Here is a 25,465-nt window from a genome sequence, read left to right on the forward strand (position 1 = left end):
CCCCGATGCACGAATCACCTTATCCTGAGTGTTGCACTTCACAGCATCACAACTCATTCCCACTGTATCGACCATATGATTCAGATCATGGTAACCAAATCTTGAATGTAGGTGGGAATTTCCATGAGGAGAATGCATGAAGGAATGTTATTAACATGATATTAGGGTTGAACCCTGCTGACAATCGGAAAGACCAGCTAATTGAATACAGCCATAGTTCTGATTCTTGACGAAATTATCAAGCCTCAAGGCTCAAGCAGAAGATGTGAGTTCAACAGGTGATATTGAGGTAATCATCCCAATGCAAGGCTGCAGACTGCAGTGTGCATCGTGGGAGTTAACACTGGAATTACACAGCATATGACATATGTGCACAGACCATGTATACAAATATGTAGATACTATTGATCAACATCTGTACAAACATGTGCACTGCGCAGATTAGTAGTACTGAAAAAATATTGGGTTATATAATGCGTTTTTTCATTTGATGACACAAAGTGGGAGTAGTTGCAGGCGTTAGGGTACCATTGTGTGGACATAACCTTGCAAACGATAAGGTCATAAATGATGAGTGCTGCATAAGAATAAATGAAAACACTTACACACGAGTTGATTTATGAAGAGGCATTGCCTTCGGCAGACATAGGGGCACTGATTCAGAGACTTGAGGATGGTGAGGGGAAGACGTGATATGACAATTGAAATCCAAAGAGTGCATAGCTGGTGCAGGCCCTGCAGTGCGAAGATTGTGAAGTAAAGAACAGAGATGGTCGTAATCTGGATCCTCCGAGAATGAAAGAGAGCATGAGTAGACGAAAATATTTGCAAATGCAGCAGGAATTCCATCACATAAATCAGCGATGGTGGTATCCACTTTGCATTCGATTATCAAGGAGCTGGAAAGCTTCTCATGGTCACTATTTAGCCATGCAAGAGAGCCATGCAAAAAATATATTAGCATGTAAGCAAGTGATTCCAGGTCATCATGACGACCCAGCTCCAATCCCAAGTGATTATTGATGGAAGCAAAGGCGGGGGTGCCTGTGAGATGTCGACCTTGGCAAAATGGGATGTGAGGTTTAGTCGCAGTGTTCCAGTACTTCTTCGCGATACCAAAATCAATGACATATGCGATTTGCTTCGAGTTGTCCACCAAAATGTCTATTCTGTGGCAAACCCGGTCATTCAGCTTGTGAATGCACCAAGTCCACTTCACACACCACTAAAGGCCGTGCTGCAGTACTAACTCTGGAAGACAAACCGGAGGTCTCAGATGAGACAAAAAATAGTCCGCAACCCTCCTGACTCTGCACAGGATGAGGGTTGCATTGACTCTACCCATGCAACGGAGCTACATCTCAACACTGTTTCTCTTTCCGATTCGAACTCTCTTTGTCCAATCATTTCTCTTCCTACTTTTCCTGATATTTCCGCTTTTCCTTCTCTAATAGATTGTGGTTCCTCACATTGTTTTATAGACTCTGATTTCGTCTGAAAAAATAAGCAGAATATATAACGTGAAAGGCCGCCCGCGGCAGAGCCCGCTACGGTCGTTTTTTTCGAGTCATCAACATGAATTGCTTGGATGCACAGGTATAATACAGACCAGCGCAGATGAATCGTACAGACGAAAATACAAGTATTGTACAAATCAATCGAGATGCCGAGATGCGAGAAGATCAGCGCAGACGAATCGTACAGACAAAAATATAAGTATCGTACAAATCAACCGAGATGCCGAGTCACGAGAATCAGGCAAGCGATACGAATAGGCGAGTGCTATACAAATAAACGGACTTTGGAGATCACATATCTTCAATCGAGTCGTGAAACGGAGGAGGCGGTCAGTCCACTTTCTCTTTCTCTTTTCCTTTCCCTCCCTTGTGCCTTTGTCCGTCTGCGTGCTTACTTTTTTTGGCGGGGTTCATTGCCACGTCGAATGTGGAAAATCCCGCGATGGCTGAGTCGTCTTTCGACAAGTCAACGGACGTTGTGGAAAGGATGGGAATAAAATGTTCTTCCACAGGTTCATCGGAAGGATCCAGCACTTTCATGGCCTGCACACTGAGCTGAAAAGTCTGCAAATTTCTGTTAGAGAATGTTTTTAACTAAATTGACTGGTGCGCACGCTGGTCGGCTGTCCGTTTTGTATCATATTGTACATGTGCGCATCACAGACAGCGAGAACGAGCGTCCCGGGTCTTAGTTTTGAGTACGTCTCGTGCATAGGGATGAGCTTGAGTCCGTTTTCAGTCGTGTCGTAGAGGTTCAGTTGCTTAAGTTTGTTTTGTTGCAGTTGAAAATATGTTCCACTGGTAGTCTGGAAGGATTCGTGGGTCGTATAAAGCACCTGGAGTGACTATTTAGAGCATAAGCGCAGGTTTAGAGGGAGTGTGAAGATCAAGAATACCTTCGTCTGCTGTAGGTGTTGGCACATTCATATTGGCGCTCGAACTTGCCATAGAGGTCCTGGACACCACCGTGCTACGCTGTCCTACCATATTGTCTTCGCTCGTGATTTTGCGCTTGGTTCGTCGAGGTGTGGTGTCATGACTGGCATTTTTACCTTCTGGCTTCTGTAAGAGATGGTTGGTGCACATTAAAATGGCACGATTTGGTTTGTCACTTACCTCGTAGATGCGTTGGGATGTTAACATGATAAGGTCCGCATATTGCAAGTCATTGGCGCTCTTGGCAATACACACGTTTATCTTTGAGCCCTGTGGGACTGTCAGTTGTAATGTAACGTATTGATCGGAACTGACCATTGCTGCTCTCTTCTTCTCTTTGGTGATCCAGTCTTCGATGGATGTTAGTTGATTTTCCCAGATATCCGCTAGGTTAGGTGAACACATGGTGGGCTTGGAAAGCGCCCATTTCCATTTGACGGTGTCCGAGTCGCCGAGCGGTATGTTCTTTATTTGTCTGTCAGATTATGATCATGAACTGGCAGGGGACATACGTGCCTTTTTGGTGAAATGTGTTCCTTTCGCCGAATGCTTTGTGCCGCACGTTGAGGTCGCAATTTGACCTATGATGTTGGTCCTAAAGGGGCGACCATCCTTCGTGTTTACATATGACCAATTCGTCCCACTGTAGTTATCTTGGACGGTGGTGGTCCAATCGATGCCGAAATCAGCTTTGCCTAAGCCGTCTTTGCCCAGGTTGGTAATGGCTTCAGAGACACGATCATATATACCGTTGGCAACACGTTGCGAGAAACACCTGACTTCAGTATCAGGTGTGGTCATAGTGGTGGATTGAATGATAGAATTTTTAGGGGCTCGAAGAGCATCGAACTTGTCTTTAAATCAATGGAGTTCCCAATTACAAGAGTATGACATACAGTAAGATCGGTCGTTGACAAATGCTCATGTCGTCGCTGACAAATATCGATTTTGTCAGTGGTCAGAAGGAGGCACGAAGGGATAAGGTAGTCAGATGTGGGTCTCTTGGCATTGGTCACGTCAGGGACAGCAGGCGGTCTTCCTAGACCAAGGCCCAAATTGAAGGCTCGAGCTATCTCCGTAAGCAGAAGCTCGCGTTGTGCAAATTTCTCGGCGCATACATGTCACAGACCCACGGCAGGCTTGGCTCTAGTGAGCTCTTGAATATGGCCGAGCTAGCTCCTCGTTATTTCAATACAGGAGATCTTCAATCTTCAACTCACAGACTGTGACCCCAGAACCCCCTTCCCCCCTGAAAACGAGTTTCACACTCTGAATTCCCTCCCTGGCAATCCGTCACTATGGTCAAATCAAAAGTCTGACGCCGGTTCGCATCCTCGGGGTGGATATATGTCCAGACAGCACCCACAGGCATCTCGCCCTCTTTTTGTACGACAAACAATGGAGGAGCGGATCATATGGACGCGCTGCTTCTCAGCCCAGGAAGGTGGGGTTCCTCTACAGGGGTGTCAGTCATGTTCATGTGCGTGTAGAGAAAAATACCTTGTGACACTGGTAAGGGACCATCTAATCGGACAACCAGGATTGAATCAACATCTTCTGCAGAAGGCTTTGGAGATCAGTTGTCCATGATGTAGTATGGGTCGTCCCGCATTCGTTCCAATTGCTCGGCCTTGAGCTGTGGAATGTTAGTCAAGTCGAAGTAATGCGGAGATTGTGGCCAATGCCTACCCTCTCTCGTTCAGCCTTTTCTTCAGCTGTCTCTTCTTCCAGCCAGACAAGCTCCCACGTATGACGGGCCCGCTCGTACGCTGCAATATAGCAAGATGTATCCCACAAGAGAAACAAGCGCGCCACCAATGATGTACGGACCATGAATATTGTGCTTGTCAGAATAGATGCCAAATATGATTGTTCCGATACAGCCAGCAGCAAATGGCAGGACTGAGAGTAGCTGGGCATTCACAGCAGAGTAGTCAAGCTCGTTGATGATGGTTGGCGAGAATAGGGCGATGGCATAACCAAGGACGAGCAACCTGATGATTAACTCAGATGAAGCACACGATATGACGGAGACTGAGTACCTTAAATAAATGAGACTTTGGACGTAGGTCTTGTAATCTTTTATGGCTTGCCAGATGAATTGAGTGTCGAAGCGAGAGGAAAGATTATTAGAATCCTGTTTGAGCACATCTATGATGTATGATCTCTCTGATTCGGTCAAAATTTGGTCGTTTCAGGATACTGAGTGGTCTAAATCAGCATAGGAAAGGCTCGGCATAATCACGAACTCACATCATGCATGTAGAAAAAAGAGAGGATTGCGACGAGGACAGTGGCTGGTTGAAAATGAGATGAATCAATCAACTCTGTAAGAGTGGGAGTAGGAAATTGGCGGTATATAATCTGAGGCCTGATGTTTGGATGTCCACGGAAGTCTGTAACAGACAGTTCGACCGATGATGGATGAGCAGATCAGGCTCGGCTGGGACCGGCTTACGGCCTGAAACCGGGCCATGTACATCACTATGCGCACCTCCGGTGTTTGGTACGCCGTACTAGAGGTAGCTGCAAATCATTGTTTGGAGACCGAGGTATAGCATCCACTATATCTTCGTTGACTGAATCTTTCAGTTTTCTCTTCTTTCGACAAGGTGGTTGCTGTGTTAACCCGGATTGGGTGCCAGATACAATAAGATCATCTAGGTCGAGGATGCTTTGTTGAATATTGTTTAGTTCATTTGCTCAGTCTTCTTTGGTACATGCTAATATTTTATTATGTGTGGTCAGGTTATTCATAATTGACGGTGATCGTTGTTCTGCTTGTTTTCGTTGGTCATCGCTCGTATATGGTGAGTCCATTGATGTTTTGAGGTTCAGTACATCTAATTGAACAGTTTCTTGGTGAATGTCTTGAGATGGATGAGAGCAAATTTTATTATAATTAAATGGACGTAAGATAAACAGGCTTTGTAGAGAGGTTGCACGTGATATCATCACATATGGTTTCTCAGCACCTCGGCACCATTTTGAACCAAGATCAACAATAACTTTCTTTAGTGTTTGGCCTTGTGATTTGTGTGCAGTGATAACAAAACCTGGAAGGATAGGCACTTGAGTGCGTGTAATGCGACATGTCTTTTTTGAGTTCGGATGTGTGAATCTAAGTTCTACAGAATCCTCGATAATAGGTATTTGTTGAGGACTTAAATTTGGGAGTGCCTCACCTGATGATTGACTGATTTCCACAATACAGGATCTCAGCACACGTTGTTTTTCATCATTGAGTGAGTATCTGACTTTTCTCAGTATTCCTGTACTACCATTCACAATTCCGCCATCGACATCAAAGTTTTGAGATACAAGGACTGGCATGCCAATGACTAATGGGATTTTACCTAGTCGCATGTTTGTTTTTCCCGAATTCAAACGCTGTAATTTGTTGATCAAATCGTTATCATGTAGTTTCTTTCTTTGATGCTTATCTGTGCAGTGGTACCAATGAAGAGTGTGTCCTGTTCTTCGTGCAAATGCTGTTGTCATTCTAATGTTGAGTTCATCTTTGCTCTCATTGTCACAGACAATGATTGGTGCATCTATCCATTCACAATCATCTGTATGACCTGCATTGGTGGTAATCACTCTTGTTTGTAGAAGCTGATAATCATCTAAAGTGCATTTTCCTTGACGCAGACGTGTTAGACAGTCGACAAATCGTTCATTCTCTGAACCTGATTGATGCATTATCTTTGTTAATAATACCACAGTGTTTGTTGATAGCCAGAGGAGTCTGCCAAATATGCTCTTTTGTCCCTGTGTTGTTGCACAGCGTCTGAGGTCAAGGTGGGCATATAATTGTTTGCCACTCACAGGTGATAGCTGAGCAAAATCTCCTGCAAAGATAATGTTCATCCCTCCAAATGGTGCTGTGTTATCTTTGGCATCCACTAATGCATCATGAATTTTTGTAAGAAAATCACAGCTTATCATTGACACTTCATCTATGAACAAGTAATCAATTCCTTCCCACATCACAGTGAGATCTCATTTTGTTTTGGTATTCACAGCTGATGTATGTCTTTGGTTTAATAATAATGAGGCATGTAGAGTCATGCCTGAGATGTTCCGTGCAGCTACTCCCATGTATGAGGCAAGTCTAAATCGTCGTGTTTGATTTCGTTTGATGAAAAAATCCTTCAGAGCATCAATGACCCTTGACTTTCCAGTACCAGCCGGTCCTCCAATAAACATCCTCAGAGGTTCAGGATTGTTTGTTCGACTATGTTCTGCTATTATTTTAAAGGCCCTAGTCTGTTCGTCATTTAATGACCATTCTTGGGCAACACGATCACTATTTACATCACAGAATTCATCAACTGCATGGGTCTGGCTTTGAATATTTGGCACAAGGGTCTTGTGTATTTCTAATGGCCTTGTTTGTATTGTTTCAATTGTTGTGGATTGTATGTTATGATTGGTGGGTAAATGTGATTTTGAGGAATCATTTGTAGTTTGATTTTGCTTCCATTTTGTCCATCGTCTTTCATAGCAATCTCGCCATTCATTCTCTTGTTCGGTATTTTTAATCATTTGTTCAGAAAGTTGATTATTAGTTTCACTGGTATGGTGGTCTGTATCAGGAGGTTCTGCAGTACTTGAGACATGTGAAAGATTGTCAAAAAATCGACATGATTCCATATATTGAAGACAACTAATCAGGTCGTCGTTGATTGTGGACTGTCGCATAGAATGACAAGAATCCATTGATTCTAGATGAGTGAGTATATCTTCATCAGTATTATCTGTGAATATGTCATCCTCATTGTTATCATGACTGTAGTTAGACATTTCAGTTGAGATTCCTGCAAGTTTGTGTCGAAGCCGGCGGTTTGCAAAATGATCATCTCGGCTGTCCTTGCATTCATGCAATATCTGCATGTTATTCAAGATGGCAATAATCTTCTCATCACATGTGCGTCTAAATGTTTCGAAGCTTTCAATCCATGATTGCGTTGTTTGTTTGAGATCAGATACAGATCTCCATGGTTTGAAAAGGATCAGCATCAAACGACAGTATTTGGGATAGATGTATTCCTGGTCTCTGCGAGGCATCCTTGGACCTATTGGGACGGGCACAAATCGGTTCTTTTGTTGTCTCACACGTAGAAAATGTGTACGTGATTCATAATGCCCTGTTTGTAGCTCTCCAGAAGGCCGTGTTTTGGCTGAAGAATGGAGAATCTCTTCTGCTAAAGGAGATGGAAGTGGATCCTCTACTAACGATGTTTCATCTATGTCCATCTCATCCAAGTTTTCTGGATTATCAGTATCATCTTCTAGCATGGTATCATTGGTGAGTTCATCCTCATTGTCATCAATGTCATCATCATAGCATGTTTCATCATCGTCCATATTCTCCCAATTTGTTTTCTTATTTTTCTTGCTCTTTTTCACTTTATCTACTTGAGCAACAAAATCCCATATGCATATGTTGCTGAACTTGTCATCTCGATGTAAGTAGTCCATAACTTGTGTGGCTTTAGGCACAAGATTTCCAAAATTGTCACTACCAATTCTGATTTCATCATTTTGGAGCTGTTCAACATAAACTCCGTCATCATCCAGAGTTCCTTCAACCGGTCTATGTTCAAATTCCTCATTAGGTTCATCAAGTGCTCCTTCAGTATCACCACTATGACTGTGACTGATTTTTGGTACAGTATCATCATCTATTATTGATGACTGATTACACTCAGGACTTGGATTGCATTCTTCGACAAAGGATTCAAAATTTGTCCAATACAATCCACGGTACTCATGACTTGTAAAGTGGTCCTCAAAATCCATCAGATATGAACAGACTTGCTGAGCCAACAATTCTTGGTGAGAGATCATTGAATGAGCACATTTTTGCAGCATTTTCTTCGCTCGCAGTGTGCAATCATCATCATTCGGATCATATATTTCTAATTTATGTATTGCTGTTTCCATTGCAGCTAATGCAACATGAGTTTTTAACTGAGACTTTGTGATATAGTCAGTTATATAATACAGTATTGTTTTTGCGGCTGGTCCTGATCCGATGAATTTTATATCCATATTACACCTCATGGCTTCCAATATGCTTGCATTAAAATGATTCACTAGACCATCTAGGCACTTTAAGGTAATTTCACCAGTGATTGGATCAGTCAGGCTTATCAGATGTATATTTTTTTTGTCTAGATCAAATTGACATTCTTTTGGTTCTGGTGGGCCTCTCCAGTATTTCCAGCATGTTTTCAAATGTCTGTGAGTCTGACATTTTTTAGCAAGAAGATGTATGTCTTTCTTTCGCATTGTCTCTAACCCATCTTCCTCAGTGGTGTTCTGAAAATTCACACCTCGAGTTGAACATGGATGACAAGTTTGATTGGGTATTGATATGTCTTCCTCAGGAAGTTCAGGAATACATGTCGAGATTGTATCTTCCAGGTATTGAAGAAGACATTCTTTAAAGCTTTGTTCTTCATTTTGTAATATTCGGTCCTTGATCTCATTAGGATTGAGGCCACCTTCCAGCCATATCAACATATGACAGTGTAAAGTCCCCCTTCCTTGAGCTTCAACACATCCATAATATGCACTGACAGTACCAAGTATGCCCTCATGAAGGTCTGTACCCTTACCTTCGAATCGCAAAAGACATTTGATGAAAGATTTCATGTAGATATTAAAAAATTTGGCTGCAACAGCTGGATTTCGAGCTACAAGAATAGATTGATCGTAGAATTTCGGCACTTCTTCTGGCAGGAGATTGTCAATATCTATCTCAGCACCAGCAAGAAATTTGAAAAGCGGATTATATACATCAGCAGGATTGATGGTAACATAAAAACTCGGCAAACCTCGTTCACACATGTGACCACGGATTTCATTTCGCATATTTGCTCTTGCATGTGCTGATCCTGGGACTTGTGAGGTTATCATTCATACCTCTTTCATCAAGCGTAACACACATTGCTCATCTTCATTGTTTGCAGAAACAGTGTCTCCTCGAGCTACACGCTCTGTCACACAGTGAACAGCCCATGGTGAAACAGCAGCAAGATTGGTAGCTACAGTTGGAAAGGAGTCCCGCTTTACTTTCAAAGATGTGTGTAACAAAATCTTCCGTCGCTGTAAAATGTTGAATGCTGTGAATAAAAACGAGTAATGTTCTTGAAAACGACGATCTGCAAGGTTAAAAAGGTGTTTAACGTGTCTCTTGATTGACAAAGGTTCAGGACGTAGATGGTCTTCAAATCCTCCCAATCCATATGGAAACAAGGTAGGATAAATCATTGGAAAGAGATTTGGATCGAAGAACTCATTGACAGGTTGAGGATCATGAGGGATCTGGACATATCCACCACCTTTGTTCTTGATATGACGGACTGCTGCTGCACGCAATTCATTTGCAGATGCATTTCCGTCAACATCAGTGACTACGACATTTTCAAACATAGTCTCCAGATCAGCAGCACATGATTGTTCATCAAACAACAAAGAATTGTTATCCACATCGGATGAATCTTCTGACTGCACTGCCTCGGTTGCATCATACTTCGATGTCAAGGAATCACGTGCATCATTTGGAAGAACGTGGTCGATGTGAAAAGGCATCAACATTTTTTCTTCCATAGAATTCAAAACATCAAAATCAATGATGATATCTTTATACAGACGATTGTGTTCCTTCAACCAAACTAATGCAGCACGAACTTTTTCTCTCCAAGCTATCAAAGGTTTGGCCTTTTCTTCAAGCCATGCACGAGTCGGAGGACATGAGCCCACAAAAATGATGCAAATCGGCATAATAATGTCATCCACTGACGGAGGTAAGACATTTGCAATCCCTTCTGGGCGCTGAGGATAAACAATTATGTGACCTTTGATTCCACGTTGATTAGTAGAAAGTTGCAAATCCTGGTTTTCTTCCTTCAATTGAATGATCCAACATTTTGCATGACAACGAGCAATCATTGTTTCCTCAATGACAGTGAGATCTTTCAATTCGTCAGGTACTTCTCCCAGAAATGTTCGATTCACAAGACTGAGTGCCGGACATTTGCCTTTCTTAAGCTTCTTGTCACAAACATTGCACAAGGATAATTCAAAATCGTCCTCACCACATCGTCTCACCCCAGAAGGATCGAGCATCAAGTCACAAAGAGGACCATCAGAACATGCAAAAGGTAATGGAGGGAGAGGACAGTCCCCATTGAAATAGTCATTTGACATGTGCTGATCTTCTTGTCAATCAGGTCTGCGCAAAAGAGAGGAATTAGTGAGACTCGCTATAGATACTGTGACTCGTTCAGAACATGAAACACTTTCAGCACAGGACGCGCAGGTAAATGTGGCCAATCTTTCTGAAGAAGTCTCATCTTTGAACATCTGCACCAAACGACACTTCAATTGCGAAGACGGAAGCTGAGGCCATTCGTGAGAAAGCTGACAACGACGATTTTCACGAGCTTGGATCTGATTTTGATTAGAAGATTTTGACTTAGCTTTCTGCAGTGATTTGATATGCTTCTTTAATGTACGACGAAGCTTTCCCGTTTTCGATCCGAGTTCAAAACTGACCCCATTTGCTGTTAACAGCCGTTCTAAAGGTCGTCGTTTCGTAGTTGTCAATATAGTCATCAAGAAGGCTATCTTCATAGAAAGCACGGCCTCTTCATCACCACAAGATGTATTAAGGCTTTGACACGCAGATTCGCAACCCTCGAAAGTTCGCGATGAATTAGATCCACAGACTCCCGTGCCAATGTGTTGAGATATAGCCTGTCGCAAATCTTCCATAGACATGTCATCGGTTACCTGAAGACCATGGGCAACTACCAATTCACTCAGAGCAGATTTCGATAATTTTTCATAACCACCAAAAAAATCATCCAAAGCATGTTCATTTCGTGGATGTACAGACAAACATGACGAAGAAGAACCCGCTTGGGTAGCTAAACAGGATCCCGCTTGGGTAGCTGAAGTTTTTTCACCGTCTGTAACAACAGACGACGAATAATAATGACTCTCTACAAAATAAAAATGAGATATACAAAAACAATTCGAAGCAATACACACACCATTCCAAGTATGACAGCCAGAAAGTCGAACGACGTCCGTTTCTGAAGGCCTTTCGAACCGAGATCCATCAAACTTCGCGTTCACAAACGCTAGCCAATCACGACCAAGTTCGACATCACATCCACTCAGATGGACCGGACGAAAGGTCTGCTGTGAGTTGTATAAACCATCAACGGTAGGCACGCGAACCGGGCCAAGAGTGGACTCTATAACTCTCCCATCATGATTGATGACAGTTCGAGGCACGTTGTAATCATGCAGAAAAGACAATGACACGGTCGAATTAAGACTCGCATCGTCGACACGAATAACAGCAGGAATGTCGGAGAAGGATCCGAGAACTGTGTAAGTAGACATATGTAGATAGTCGAAGATTATAAGAATGAAATCGATAAGCGCAGACGAAAGGCGGCACTTCAGAACTGTGCGAACCAAACACCACAAACAAACCGGAACATCGGAAACATGCGAATAAAATACCACAGTAGATACCGAAATGCGGTTTTTTTGACGATGACACAACAAAACTCACTACTGCTGTAGCGGGAATTTTGAATCCCATAGTCCACAAGTCCAAAGCTCATGTACGAGGGCATAGAAAATATGCTTCCTCATTCCAAGCTCAATCTCGATCTAGTTAGGACGTCCATTGGTGACACCTATGCATGTCCACTGAGGAGTGAGGTATGGTAGGGCTGTTTCTTAAGAAATGGTGTCATGTAGGCAATTATAAGACCCATAACAAGTTGAGCAATAATTGCAGTAGCCATCCACAGCATGTGTAAACACTGGATTTCATTAGCTGGAGGCATTTTAGCCTTAATGTGATATCATATGGTGCACAATGCAGTGACCTTATCATGGTTATTTGTATATATGTATTGTTACAAACAGAATAAATTGTGAAATAAATGCAGCTGTCCAGACCATAATATGTAATAAGAGCACTCACAGAATAGAATACATGGATATACATAATCAGCCTCACTATTGTTTTAGTCCAACTGAAATAGAAAGAGAAATGAACATGCACCAGCAGAGATAGGCCACTGAGAAAAATTGAAAATGAGGTAGAACCTATAACCTTCTACAGTCCTTGATACAAGTATCAAAAGACACTTATTCATATCTAGCACAGATCTGAGTATCACATCTGCAGTAGACTCGAATGTAGACTGTCCCTAGTGAGTACACACATAAAAATGAACTTGGTGTTTCATTTGTTCAGAGCAACACATGACTGTGAGGCCCATGGATAGAAATGCATATGTTGTGGTTGCCAAGGGAAATAAAGTTTGTGGTCCATAGAGTTGAATATTAAAACAGAACAATGAGAAGAGAAGTGTGGCTATGCTGTGGATATAATGGTGGTTCCCTATAAAATCACTTTTGCCCTTCTATCTTATCTTATTTTATTTTATCTCATCTCATCTACTACCATCATGTCCTTCAACTTTAACTTTGATAAAACTTAATCCTTAAACCAACAAACTCCATCATGCCTTTACAGATGTTTAACCACATGTCTTAGTATCATAGATTGTACACCTGAGGATCATCTAGAGCTGGTGACTAATAAGGAGGAATAGTGCCACTAGTAAAAGAAGACAACAGTCTACTCAAATTTCTCTCGCCTTTAATATATTGCTAATCATAATTTTCAGTATAACCTTGATAAATATTTTCTTAATAGGAAAACTTTCAATATTGCATGTGCACTGAGCCACAATGAAGATAAGAAGGGTCAGCTACAAGAAAAGGTCTCAAGCTATTGTATATTTCATACTCACAGGAGACATACTTTGATCCTGATCCCTGCCATCAGGGATGTTTGATATTTATATCATAGAAAGTTGGCCAAATAGGGTGATTTCAGGTGATTTCAGCTTGATAGTCCTGTGAGAGTATAGAAACTGCCTAGCTTTCCAGCATGTGAGAAGGTCTTCACAGAATTCACCATATGTTCAATGGACATAGCATTCCTGTCATTCTTTATCTTTATCTTTCTATTTTTCCCCTCATCCATGCCAAACCACTAGTTCCATTCTTACTTCAAAGCAGTAACCCTGCCATACATTTCCTCATTAAATCCCTCAGAGTAATTGCTCAATGTCATTGCCATGCCCTCAAAAAAAATTTCCGACACTTCCTCCAATCACTCAATGTCTTCACCATGCCCTCTAATTTTTCTCACACTTCCTCCAATCACTCAATATCTTCACCATACCCTCTAAATTTTTTCCAACTCTTTCTCAAATCACTCAATACTACCTGTTACACACTCAAATAGATCTGTTATGCAGAGCCCTAAGAGGGGCATTGTCCACTAATGTTCGTGACATAACCAGAAATGTCTTCAAAGTCACCAGGCTCAAGGACAGTCTTGCCCCAACAATGAGTGTTGATCGAGGTAGACTTGAACACAAGAAGCACTTAAGAAAAAATACTAGAGACTGAAGCTAAGAGGCTTTAGAGGGAAGTATGTTCCAGGGAAGATTAAGTACATTCAAGTTAGAGAATCTTGTACAAGATGACCGACTACTTATACTAAGTGGAAAGGGTAAAGGGGAAATGAGAATGGTATAGGTACACTTGCAGCAGAGCCAGATTAATGGTGAATGGTCAAAAGGAAAAAGGGACTGAGAAACATTGGAACAAGCCAACAATAAAAATGCAGTATGCCACTGTCGTGAGTCAGAGGGCAAGATAAGACAAGATAAGGAAAGCCACATTGGTGGCATGAGTCAGTGTCCAAAGGCACGTGTGCACGTTGGTGCAAGGAGGATAAGACAACGGACGGGAACAGTCCCAAGGATCTGGTTAATAGATAATTGGTAAAGGAGTGCAAGCCAGACACAGGTGAGGACAAGGATGAAGGGAAGATGATAGGGAGGTCATGTAGCCGATGTTACTTGTAACACTATACACTAAACACTTGCTCTCACCACACTTCACTCTCCCCTCTCAACATAACTCTTACATACACATATTCTGCATTCAAATCTTACCTAACTGCTATATCATACAATCTTACATCATGTTCCCATCCAATACATATTATAACCCACCCCTTTCTAATACTTTCCCTCACAAGCATACTCTCACTGCTCCAATGTATATAGTCCATCTTATCACCCATCCAAAGTCCCTTATCATTTTGATAACCAGGCCATACTACATCTCACTTCTTATAAAACATCTCCTACACATTCACACACATGTAGTATAGTCTTCGTCTGCAATCAACTATGTCCTCCAGATCTGCCATATACCACATATGTCAGAAGGAGCCCAATATAATATACTCCCTTATCTAACTTAATTATCTTCAATACACAATTCCCAATATCCTAAATCCTATCAAGCTTTAACACACTCACCACTATTTCTAATAGACCTGTCCATCCTCCCCTGCCCTAACTAAAATTACATACATATTACCCTAACCCACTATATATATATGTTCATTCCTTACATACCACTAGCAATAGCCCACCTACCATTAATGACCTTCTGTCTCTTTTTACCTAACTCAACATCTGGGCTGTTCTCTCTGTATCTATAAGTCCTGTGATCAGACTGTTTGCCCCTGTTGGTCATGGTGCCAGGAACATCCAAATTCTAAGCATGACCACCATGAGAAAGTGAATCAATTAGCAAAATCAACATCTGTTTGGGAGCTAGGGGTGGGACTGGGAAGACTGCTTGTGCTTATGCTGGCATCAGTTGTTTAAGCTACCACTATAAATCCAAAAGTGCCCACTCACCATATCCAACAGTCTTTGCAAAGGAAGGATGTAACTTCATATGTGGTTCATCAGCCCACAGTTCCATTGAAGAATAAGACCCTGATTTATGGTTGCCCAAAGCACAGCAGCCACAGAAAGAAGAAATAGCAAGATGACAAAGCAAGTCTGTCATGCTGCTGGAGGGCTTAAGACTGTTGATGGTGACCCAATATATAATAACCACAGTAAATAGAAATCACACCACCTGCCACACAATCTCATGCACCAGATTAATGACTGCCCAGCCATCTGCTTCCTAGCATCTAACCAAATCGTGTACAGACTTGTCAGCAAACACCAAAACAACAATCCATTGGGGTCAGATAAAGGCCAAATCTACCAGAATATTGCTAAGCTCTTATTTGCAGCTCACCCTAAGTATGGTGCTGCATACACCATCAAACCCAAAAAAATCTGTGACATGATTGGCAACCATATTGGAATGTACATTATATTATTTTTTGGTGCTATTCATAAAAACACTAAAATTTTCGCTGTCTCAGGGGTAAATACAATAAACTCAAGGTGTCATTTAGCAGCACCAGTGCTGATGCAATGCTGGCTGAAGGAATCTAAGCAAAGAACTTATTAGGTGAGTCCCTGGTTCCAAATTTTTAGTTCTCAATTGATTGATCATCGTAGATGACATGCTTTTGGAGCTGCCATGGTTGTTAAGACCATGCACAAAGGGTAGGACTGATTCTGAGGGGCTTGGCTTCAGCTCGTGCACTGTGCCCCTTACCCGAGTATGTGCCTTTAATTTCAGATTGGTGTCCGAAGAAAGTCCAAAGACGTCCGAAGGCGTGGGAAACTTCGGAAGGACTTTCCAGAAGGGTGCAAGTAACTTCCGGATGAGTGCGGTGTAGAAGAGGAATGGGAAGTGGGTAGATATAGGTGGTATGAGATAACTCAAGTAGTCCTCGGTGAGCGAGATATACGTCGGCCCAAGGGGATTGCTACTGAGAAGGTTCCTCTAGGTGTATAAAACGGAGGGAAACACTGAACCGGGCGCTTGGTCAAGCCTGGTAAGGCGCATGACGATGAGCGAAGCGCGAGCAAGCGAAAGCGATGTGAAGCGCCGATGAGCGATAGCGGCTGACGATAGATATTGATGCGCGACTTATAACGGAAGCGCGCGCTTTAAGCGGAAGCGGTGCACATGCAGGTAGTGGAGCGCAGCAACTCTTAATGAGTCAGAATACTAATGGGCAGAGTTTCCAGTAATGTATGGCGGCGGCGCTCGTATTGTACTTAGATACTTTTACATTTTTAGAGGATAACTTAGACTTATAGTCCAGCGATGTGTGGGCAAAAAGATAGTCATTACACAGTTTATGTGCGTCTATATATACTAAGTAATGTTAAGCGCTGTCAAGCGCTAAAGCGGACCGAGAAGTGAAGCGGACACGAGATAATATGTAATAAGGGTCCATAACGGAAAACATACGAAACATGGCCATAAGCGCCGGAGATATGTCAGAATTAATGAAAATAGAATCGGAATACGCACTGACGAACCGAACGGACATGGAATGGATGGACGGAGGACATGCGACGGAACCGAGGATGCGCGCGCCGATGCGTGACTAAGGAGTGACCGGAGCGCTGGCGCTTGAGCGCGCTGTGTGAGATATGAGTCGCGCTATGTTAGGAAGTGATAGTAACAATGGGATTTAGGATGGGCCCACACAGTTTGTATGCATACCAGCCGGTGGGGCCCACAACACTGCCATGGTTAATACAACCCGGCCCGACCCATATACACCTCCACTGTCAGAGGGCCCAGATACTGTTCATGTGTAGCATGGGCTCACCATCAGTATGTGAAGGCAACTACAGGCCTGGGAGCCGTATCCTTTACAGTGGTGGGCCCAGGCCTGGTATGTTAAAAACCGGTAGGCCCACATGACAAATCCTAGCGTGCAGCGTGACAGCAACACGGCGCTACAAGCAAATCACTCATCCAAACCGCCGGCTGCCGGATCACCTGACATAAAGTTGGCCCATCCTGTTTAAGAGTCACTGATACTTCAGGATGAAACTTTGGAGCCTAGTGACATGAGCCAGTACTTCAAGCCATAAATTGCTGACACACCGGATGACCTTGCAAAAACCATCCTGGAGATAAATTGATGCAACCCGGAGTAAGGCCATGTCCACTGGTTTGAAAACTGCTCTGGTGTGTGCGCCATTTTCCTTTCGTGGCACGATGTGGCCGATGTGTTGGGTCCGCTGGTCAAAGTATCGGGTTCGGCGGATATTCGTCGGGTTGCATCGGGAAGTGAATATTGTGCGACGGACATTTGACGTGATGCGTGAAATGGCTGAATATGAGCCTAGCGCGAGCTGGAGTGCTACACCATGACGAGGTTGCCGGCCTTTAGGCCACCGTTGAAACCTTGCAGCAGCAAGTTGTCAATGGTGACCAGCAATTTCAGGAGACATTGGCAGTACAGGACCAACATGCTGATCTGCTGGCAGCTGAGTTACAAGTCCTCCGCTGACTTGTCCTGTCGGCAACCGCTCAGCCTACTGCTGGCACTGACCCTGTCGATGTGCCACCAGATGCGCAATCACCTCTGGTGCTAACCACTCAGCCTACCCTAAACACTCCAGCGAGTGATTTGCAGCTGGGCACTGAATTTTTGTTGGCGCCCACTGAGGACACATCTAACCCATTGGGTGCCACACCTGCTGGTACCTCCACTGAGGCCAATGTTGAACTGGCTGCTGGTCTGGCAACACCTCAAGCTGAGGTTGCTTGTTTGCCAGTAGTCATGAAGGCCGCTGATGATGCCAATATGTAATTTGTGATGTAGAATAATGTACATATGTTTGCTAGTACTATAGAACTCATGTATAGTTTACTTTGTTGTTTTTTACCATGGAATCGGCACCGATGTGGTCTCAATGGTCACCGTACATGGGAGCACCTGTCTGTGCCCACATTGTGTCTGGCGCCCGGCGATGGTGTTATTCAGGTCCTGAAACCTTGTTCCAGCATGTCATGGGCCCCCTCGTATCAATGGCGGTACATATGAGCCTGTTGGAATCTAGTGAGCTATTTGCCCAGGCTCACCCTGTTACCCACTGTAATGATTGGGCCCATCACCCCATCGGACCATGATATGAGCCTGCACGTGGAGTGCCTTACATGGTGTGAGCCCAACCGTACAAAGAGCGCAATACAGCTGGGCCTGTCTGCACCCTCCAAGGTTACAGCAGGCTCACCCTACTATTTTCTACTTCTAGGGTGGGCCTGCATCCCTTTGTTCAGACCTCCAGATGGGCCCACCGTCATTGTTTGCATACTGCTGGTAGGCCCATTCACAGTGCCATACATGGTGTGAGCCCCACTGCACAAATGCTTGGATGTAGCTGGGCCCCTGCGTTTTCGGCAGATGCATCGGGCTCCATCCACTATGCTGTATTTCAGGGGTAGGCCCGCATCCCTTAGTTCATCCCTCCATGTGGGCCCACTAATGTTTTTGCATACCGCCAGCAGGCCCATTCACTACCCATGACATGGGTTGGGCTCACTCTACTAGTGTGGACACCGACAGCAGGCCCTTTGATGTGCTGACATGATGTGGGCCCGTCGACACACCATTGGGGAACCGCAGGGTGTGCTAAAAATTGTATTTGCTCAGCGGATAATGCACATTCGCCGGAGATTCCTGCTAATAAACACGACTATTCTAATGATTGTGCCTGATGTGAATGCCATTTCCATACTCTGGTGGACTCTTGCCGGCAATGTAAAGATACCCTCCCAGCAGATAATGCAGCCGGCAGAGCTTGTATGTTGTAGCCGCCAGTATGTCAGATTTGCCATATTTAAATGCCAGCGGACACCTGCCAATGATGTGAGAGCGCATGCGCCCGCTATCATGAAAATTATGTAGCCAGCTGATTTTGCAATTTGTATCTGCCGCTGTATCTGATGTTTGCTGACCGAGATGCCATTGGCGAATGTAATTTGGCTACATCTGATTCCACGGGCCTACTCGAAAAATCTCGAGAGATGGCCTTTGCACTGTACTATGAGCCCATCTGTAAAGAAAATTTTCTTCAATGAAAAATATAGATAGGAGGCCCACTGCTATCCATTGGGCACACAGAATATAAGGAGCCCACCCAGTGACATACCCTTACCCTTACAACATATACTGGGCCCATAGTGAGTTGGCCCTTCAATCAGTTAGCAGTTGGTCAGTTTAGCACTGGCCTTCCAAGACTCCCACTGTGTGGGGGCATTGTGTATGACACACTCATCCATAGTGTACATGAGTGTGGCCTTCCAAGACTCCCACTATGTGGGGGGCATTGTGTATGACACACTCATCCCATTGTGTACATGAGTGTGGCCATCCAGGACTCCCACTGTGTGGGGGGCATTGTTTATGACACACTCATCCCAATAGTGTACATGAGTGTGGCCATCCAGGACTCCCACTGTGTGGGGGCATTGTTCATCACACACTCATCCCATGTGGATGGACCACAGAAATAATGGCCATCCACCACTCATAGTGGGAGTCCTGGAAGACCACACTCATGTACACTATTGGGATGAGTGTGTCATAAACAATGCCCCCCACACAGTGGGAGTCCTGGATGGCCACACTCATGTACACAATGGGATGAGTGTGTCATACACAATGCCCCCCACATAGTGGGAGTCTTGGAAGGCCACACTCATGTACACTATGGATGAGTGTGTCATACACAATGCCCCCACACAGTGGGAGTCCGGGACTCCCACATCTGATGCATGGGTATATCTGGCAAATTGAACTGAAGGGGTCCATATACAGTGGGAGTCCTAGTAGGCCATATCTGATACATGAAATGTTTTGAAAGTGAAGCTGAAATCGACCCTAGGCTGACCCTAGGAACCCCCATAACCCTAACTAACGTTTACAAAAATAAATTTTCAGCATCAAAATGTCATGTAATCCCTCAATCACCTCAGATTAATTCTCAATTGGACGTCAATGAATGTGTGCTAGAAAGAGGGCTATGTAAGCATCTTCCTTGGACAGATGAGGCCGGGCGTTAATGTTGGTAATTAGGGAGTTCAGCAGCATCTGTAGGAAACATACAAGATGATGAGTACAGGCCTTCTCCACCACCACAAGAAATTGTGCGGCCGCCATCCCTTGCGGTTTCACAAAATGCAGCAGCTGAACTTACGGTCCAGGAAATTTCCTGTAAGTTCAGAATGACACTAAAAATAACAAGGAACACTTATTCTTTATGATCACAGCTCGTGCAATGGCTAGACCAATTGTTTGGACATCTGCCTGGTACAACTGGAAAACTCTCGGGTTGAATGAGTGGCTTGATGCGACTGTGGCAAACTATTATTTGTGTCATGTCTGGTACGAGCTGCAAGGCCTATCACACATGAGATATGTGGACTTGTACGCAGCGATGGTCAACAATATGGTGGATGACGAAGTGAAGCTCTTCAAGAAGTACCATTTCTTGCCCCGGGATGGCACGTGTCCTGTAGTCCCTATTGGATTCATCGTTCATCATTCCGATCATTTCTTTGCTGTCATATTCGACTATCAGAGACAAATAGCCCACGTCCTGGGTCGCCACATTTCCGACTCCATAATGGATGTAGACGGAGTAGATCCAAATGACTGGAAAGATTGGGATGGTCCGCAATACTGGAGGAGAATTGGATCCCTTCATGGCTGGTGCACAGAGGATGTCACAAATGTCTCTGTGAGATCAACTAATTGGGTGCAAAATGGAGTCGACTGTGGTCCTATCGCTTGCTCCGTGCTTGAGCGATGTCTGAGCTTGGGCTTAGATGAGCATGGCGACCTGCCAGTGCTCGATCTCAAATGTGGCCACATATTGCGCATTAGCATGTTGCGTGTGGTTGCAGGGCGTCTTAAAATCAGCTGTAGCGACTATCTTATGCTTCTGGACAGCCCACAGGAGACCTGGATGGAGGGGGACGACATACCAGACGAGGAAGTGATGAATTCGATTCAGAATGGACGGCACCAGGCGGAATGCTTGAAGGTTCTGCGGAAATTGACTGTCATTAGTGCCACATGTTCAGTGTGTCAAATTTCTGCACTCCGAAAGGACAGCAAAACCCCCTCACACGATAGTGAGAATGGCGATACATCCACAGTGGGCGAGGATAACTTGGAAGCAGAATGCACCCATGATGACGATTCTCTGGGAATGACACTTTCTGCTGATAAAAAGGCAAACCTTTCACAGCTCTTAAAAGCAAACAAGCACCTGACAGGATCTCGGAATCGAAATGCTATAGTCCCTCGCGCCATTGGAACACATCTTGACCTTGAGCTGGAAATTGCGCCTGATTCCGATGAAATCATCGAATCCCAACGCTCGGTATCTGCCTCAGCATCTCGTAGGCGAGTAAAAAACTGGAATCTTGCAAGCAACAAACGCTTTCCACGTCCAATTGCACCACCTTCACTACTTGCGTATTCGGGTAGGAGGTGGCTCCAGGATGATACGACATTTGATGAGTATGAGGGTGGACCTACAATCGAGATGTTGAAAACTCCCAGGGATATTATTCCAACCATGACATTCCAGGCTGGTGGAATACAGCTGTCAACTGCTTGGGTCAATTGGGTCGATCACGGATATCGCATCACGCCTAGCTCATTCCATATATTCTATCAATGCGACCCCATAGCCATCATGGACCACATTATGCCTATTGGCACGACCAACTCATACGATGCTTCAAATCAGATTCCAGATCGAGTGACAGGGGCATACAGCCTGAATCGCCAAGGGTCAGCTCAGGAAGGACAGCACACGCACATCACAGATGTAGAAATTCTCTCTTCTTCTGAACTCATCAACTCTGCCCAATATGATCCTCCACTGCATGAGGAATGCAGGTTCGGACACAATGCCTTTGTGCGTGGCCACACGAGTCATCGGTATGGTGACGGTCCTCCATTGTATGTCGACCTTGAACAGGATGCAGTGAAATTTTCGGAAGATGAGATAGAGATTTCTGTGGACATCGACAGTATAATTTGGGCGACGAGGGTATTTCGATGCAAGGGATCCGTAGGGATCTATATCACTCCACCATTCCAAACAAAACCTGGTATATTCAAGCACAATCACACGTATGTCGACATCATCATTCCGCAGTCTGAAGAAGATGCCAGGACACCTGGTGAGCGTACAGAGTGGCTGTCAAAAAGGTTTCCTATGTCCGCAATCCCTCATGCCTGTATTGGGCGTATTTCATCGGCCTCCTCAACACTCAATCTCTACATCGCATTTCCAAGGATGATACATCAACACCCACTAAATGGTCGAAGAATCACGCTTATACCAAAGGAGGTCTTGGACATTTTCTGGGATAGGGTGCTGCTTCCATCAATAGGGCGCTCTACTGATGTCAGCTGGGCGCCTTACCTCAAGCACACATTGGACGAAGCACGATACAAGTCAAGAGGTACAGATGGACGCAAAGGTGGATGGGGACCTCCAAAGACAATTCCCCTGTCAGATGACGACTTCAGGGATGTGCAGCAATTCATGGAAACCTATATAGCCTATGGAGGGGGTGAGCTCAGCATGTATGGGTCGTTTTTCTTTATTCTGGAGGGAAAGGGAATCAAGCTCCTCACAAAGGATGGACAGAGAGGACGCTACTCAGGACCAGAAGAGGCGCTGTGTCGCAACCTGTCTGACCTCGACTGGCCATATATGATGAATCGGACGCATGGTGAGCTTCTAGTGGATGTGGGTATCTCATTCACGCCCCGCTCCCCGGATGTTCCTGTGGTTGGTATTTGGAGACTGGATGCACTGGAGGCCTCATTCGGTGCAGGAGGATACAAGAGAGGCGAAATTCATCACCACAACACATTGTCTCGATATGGCGCACTGCAGGCTGAGATGCAACAGGAAAGATCCCAGCAAGCCCACATCGCATTTAGGAGCACCTACAACCTATACTATGAATCTATCCGAACCAACAACAACCAAGCGAACTTTGCTTCGGACAGCGATGCCTACAGGCTTTCTCCATCCTACATGGCTGAATGCTCCGACATAATGAAGGTGGTCGAAGGGTGTAAGGAGAAGACATATGGTGTCAGAGATGAGTATAGGGTGAGCGGCCATGCAGCCAGAATAATGCTGGATAATATAGAAGACAAGGTCAGTGATAAACATACAATTCACAATGGAAATGTCAGCCTCATGGTTCGATAAAAATACAGGCTAAAGAATATCTGCGTTCTGATCCAATACTATGGATCCCATCCAAGATCTGGTTTGAGCTGATCAGGCGACGTGTGCGGGAGATTCAGAGGACCCAAATAACCGTTGTAAAAAAGAACCCTCCCAATCTTGGCATCATAACTGGCTTGCTCAACCACATGCTTCGTTCAACTACATCTACCCCTATCATCTATGATCGTCATGTACGCGAATCCCTTGCACTCCTTGAATACAGAAATGTACTCGAGACAGCAGGGATGTTTTTCCTGCAAGACTTCGATCTAGCCAGCGACACCTGCCTGGAGGAGGTGCAGCAAATAGATGATGTAAATGTTCTGGCTCTCATGGGTGCAACTGCCAAGGCTCGAAGGGATAGAGCGGTGGGAAGGTTGGAAGGTTGGAAAAACCTCGAGTCAGAGATGGAAGACTATCCTATTGGTCGTACACCAACATGGAACACACTCAAGACAGCCATCGCAAGCTCTCCTGGGTTGATAATGAGGCAATGGACACGTTCGACCAGTTTGTCCATCAATGAACTCTCCGTTGGACGATTGATAGTCAATTTCACAAGACAAATGTGGCTCATGCTTACAAACGAAGTCTTTAAAGGTATCACACCCTACCCAAGCTCGCTCAATGATGCCATGAAGTGCTGGACAATCACAAGCATCGATGACACCCTCGCTTCTGTCGCATTTGAAGCATGCAATTCTGGGCTGCATGATAATACAGGTGTCACTCCAGGTCGCATGGGTCCCAAATCGAAAGCATTTTTGGACAGGTGCTCCTTATTCTTCCCCGACCCTGATGCATCCCACAAAGAAAAATCTCAGTGGTCCACCCTGTGGGAGGGAGATGGCTATATTGCAGAGTTTCACAGAATGATGAAGAACATGAATGAGGATCAGGAGGCATCGCTCAAGCAAGGTTTATGTCAGGTATTCTCTGACCTTCACTGTCTTCCTGCCAGCGGTGCAAGGGTGTGGATTCAAAAGAATGATGCGATAGTATTTGTGACGAATCCCGCATTTTACAGGATTGATTGTGTTGGAAGAAATGGAAAGAGTCAGAGGAGAGCTCCAAGAGCACGTCGTACATTGAAGTTGATCAAGGGAAAGCGCATATTTGCAGCTGATTTGATGGACTCCCATCCATTCGACACTGATGGGAATCTGAGAAGAAAGACAGAGAGGCAAAAGCGTCGGGAGATTCACAAAAAGATGACCATGGCGAAGAGAAACAACCGGGTGCCCCCTCCTCCACGTCTACGCAAAAAATCCAGGCCATTCCCAATGCGTGCATCAGAACATGTGGCAAGAGATGATGAAATGGAGGTCGATTAGAATATGTATATGATGTTATATTATATAGATGTAAAGGTATAGCCCATAAAATTACGAAGATGATTGCGATGCAGATGAAAGTTATTCTCTGGGTGCCCCAGTATTCAAGACACAAAACTGTAAACAAGATGGATAACCTCATTACAAAGAGATAAGTCATTCATTGTCTTCTACCCCCTTACCTAGAGCATCACAAATTTATGCTTCCTTATTTAATCATTCATTTATGTAGCCTGCATAAAGACGTCTCCCTCTGGAGTTAGGAAGGACTGGGTTCAAATCCCTGTCCTGCCATTATTTCAGGGAAAATATCCCACACTTTGGATGAGAAAACTTTAGGAGACTCATAATTACAAGTAAAATGGAGTCTTCCCTGCAACACCTGGCTTTGCTAGTAAATGTCAGTCTTCTAAACGTTTAGTCCGTGTTCTTCACCGACTGTGTTTTTTATGTTGTAGTGTAACTGGGGTCATCTCCACATTCTAACCTTCTGAAAGCTGGAGAATGGCTCAATGAATTTTGAACAATGGTTACTTAATTGATGGACTTGAGA

General features: G+C 44.3%; 12 protein-coding genes across 12 annotated transcripts; 2 read left to right on the forward strand and 10 right to left on the reverse strand.

Moving 5' to 3' along the window:
* Nucleotides 1–745: 745 nt before the first annotated feature.
* On the reverse strand, nt 746–1,129 carry F5147DRAFT_556110 (kinase-like domain-containing protein; the record flags this gene model as incomplete). Its single annotated transcript, XM_041430510.1, has 1 exon — nt 746–1,129. A coding segment is annotated over one exon (384 nt), but the record flags the coding sequence as incomplete, so codon positions are not given.
* A 718-nt stretch (nt 1,130–1,847) lies between these two features.
* Nucleotides 1,848–3,254, reverse strand: F5147DRAFT_657180 (uncharacterized protein; the record flags this gene model as incomplete). The annotated part of the gene is made up of 6 exons (XM_041434233.1): nt 1,848–2,081; nt 2,132–2,362; nt 2,502–2,579; nt 2,634–2,723; nt 2,769–2,928; nt 3,016–3,254. 6 exons carry the CDS (start codon nt 3,252–3,254, stop codon nt 1,848–1,850), a joined length of 1,032 nt encoding a protein of 343 aa, XP_041287542.1.
* A 952-nt stretch (nt 3,255–4,206) lies between these two features.
* On the reverse strand, nt 4,207–4,431 carry F5147DRAFT_561553 (uncharacterized protein; the record flags this gene model as incomplete). The annotated part of the gene is made up of 1 exon (XM_041430595.1): nt 4,207–4,431. A coding segment is annotated over one exon (225 nt), but the record flags the coding sequence as incomplete, so codon positions are not given.
* An 845-nt stretch (nt 4,432–5,276) lies between these two features.
* On the reverse strand, nt 5,277–5,501 carry F5147DRAFT_561272 (uncharacterized protein; the record flags this gene model as incomplete). Its single annotated transcript, XM_041430590.1, has 1 exon — nt 5,277–5,501. A coding segment is annotated over one exon (225 nt), but the record flags the coding sequence as incomplete, so codon positions are not given.
* A 75-nt stretch (nt 5,502–5,576) lies between these two features.
* Nucleotides 5,577–5,825, reverse strand: F5147DRAFT_555330 (uncharacterized protein; the record flags this gene model as incomplete). Its single annotated transcript, XM_041430491.1, has 1 exon — nt 5,577–5,825. A coding segment is annotated over one exon (249 nt), but the record flags the coding sequence as incomplete, so codon positions are not given.
* Nucleotides 5,826–5,894: 69 nt separating this feature from the next.
* On the reverse strand, nt 5,895–6,401 carry F5147DRAFT_555146 (uncharacterized protein; the record flags this gene model as incomplete). Its single annotated transcript, XM_041430485.1, has 2 exons — nt 5,895–6,034; nt 6,101–6,401. Coding segments are annotated over 2 exons (441 nt in total), but the record flags the coding sequence as incomplete, so codon positions are not given.
* Nucleotides 6,402–6,488: 87 nt separating this feature from the next.
* F5147DRAFT_554124 (uncharacterized protein) lies at nt 6,489–6,737 on the reverse strand (the record flags this gene model as incomplete). Its single annotated transcript, XM_041430464.1, has 1 exon — nt 6,489–6,737. A coding segment is annotated over one exon (249 nt), but the record flags the coding sequence as incomplete, so codon positions are not given.
* A 573-nt stretch (nt 6,738–7,310) lies between these two features.
* F5147DRAFT_555006 (uncharacterized protein) lies at nt 7,311–7,532 on the reverse strand (the record flags this gene model as incomplete). The annotated part of the gene is made up of 1 exon (XM_041430483.1): nt 7,311–7,532. A coding segment is annotated over one exon (222 nt), but the record flags the coding sequence as incomplete, so codon positions are not given.
* A 360-nt stretch (nt 7,533–7,892) lies between these two features.
* Nucleotides 7,893–9,116, reverse strand: F5147DRAFT_554697 (uncharacterized protein; the record flags this gene model as incomplete). Its single annotated transcript, XM_041430474.1, has 1 exon — nt 7,893–9,116. A coding segment is annotated over one exon (1,224 nt), but the record flags the coding sequence as incomplete, so codon positions are not given.
* A 264-nt stretch (nt 9,117–9,380) lies between these two features.
* F5147DRAFT_585029 (uncharacterized protein) lies at nt 9,381–10,415 on the reverse strand (the record flags this gene model as incomplete). The annotated part of the gene is made up of 1 exon (XM_041431830.1): nt 9,381–10,415. One exon carries the CDS (start codon nt 10,413–10,415, stop codon nt 9,381–9,383), a length of 1,035 nt encoding a protein of 344 aa, XP_041287550.1.
* A 7,047-nt stretch (nt 10,416–17,462) lies between these two features.
* On the forward strand, nt 17,463–18,117 carry F5147DRAFT_657183 (uncharacterized protein; the record flags this gene model as incomplete). Its single annotated transcript, XM_041434234.1, has 2 exons — nt 17,463–17,489; nt 17,839–18,117. The coding sequence occupies 2 exons, from the start codon at nt 17,463–17,465 to the stop codon at nt 18,115–18,117; spliced, it is 306 nt and encodes a 101-aa protein (XP_041287551.1).
* A 2,641-nt stretch (nt 18,118–20,758) lies between these two features.
* Nucleotides 20,759–24,912, forward strand: F5147DRAFT_585052 (uncharacterized protein; the record flags this gene model as incomplete). Its single annotated transcript, XM_041431832.1, has 3 exons — nt 20,759–21,469; nt 21,581–23,503; nt 23,566–24,912. 3 exons carry the CDS (start codon nt 20,759–20,761, stop codon nt 24,910–24,912), a joined length of 3,981 nt encoding a protein of 1,326 aa, XP_041287552.1.
* Between the last annotated feature and the right edge of the window lie 553 nt (nt 24,913–25,465).

This window comes from Suillus discolor (genome assembly GCF_016758755.1).
Source record: "Suillus discolor strain FC423 chromosome Unknown F5147scaffold_79, whole genome shotgun sequence".
Classification (NCBI taxonomy): Eukaryota; Fungi; Basidiomycota; class Agaricomycetes; order Boletales; family Suillaceae; genus Suillus; species Suillus discolor.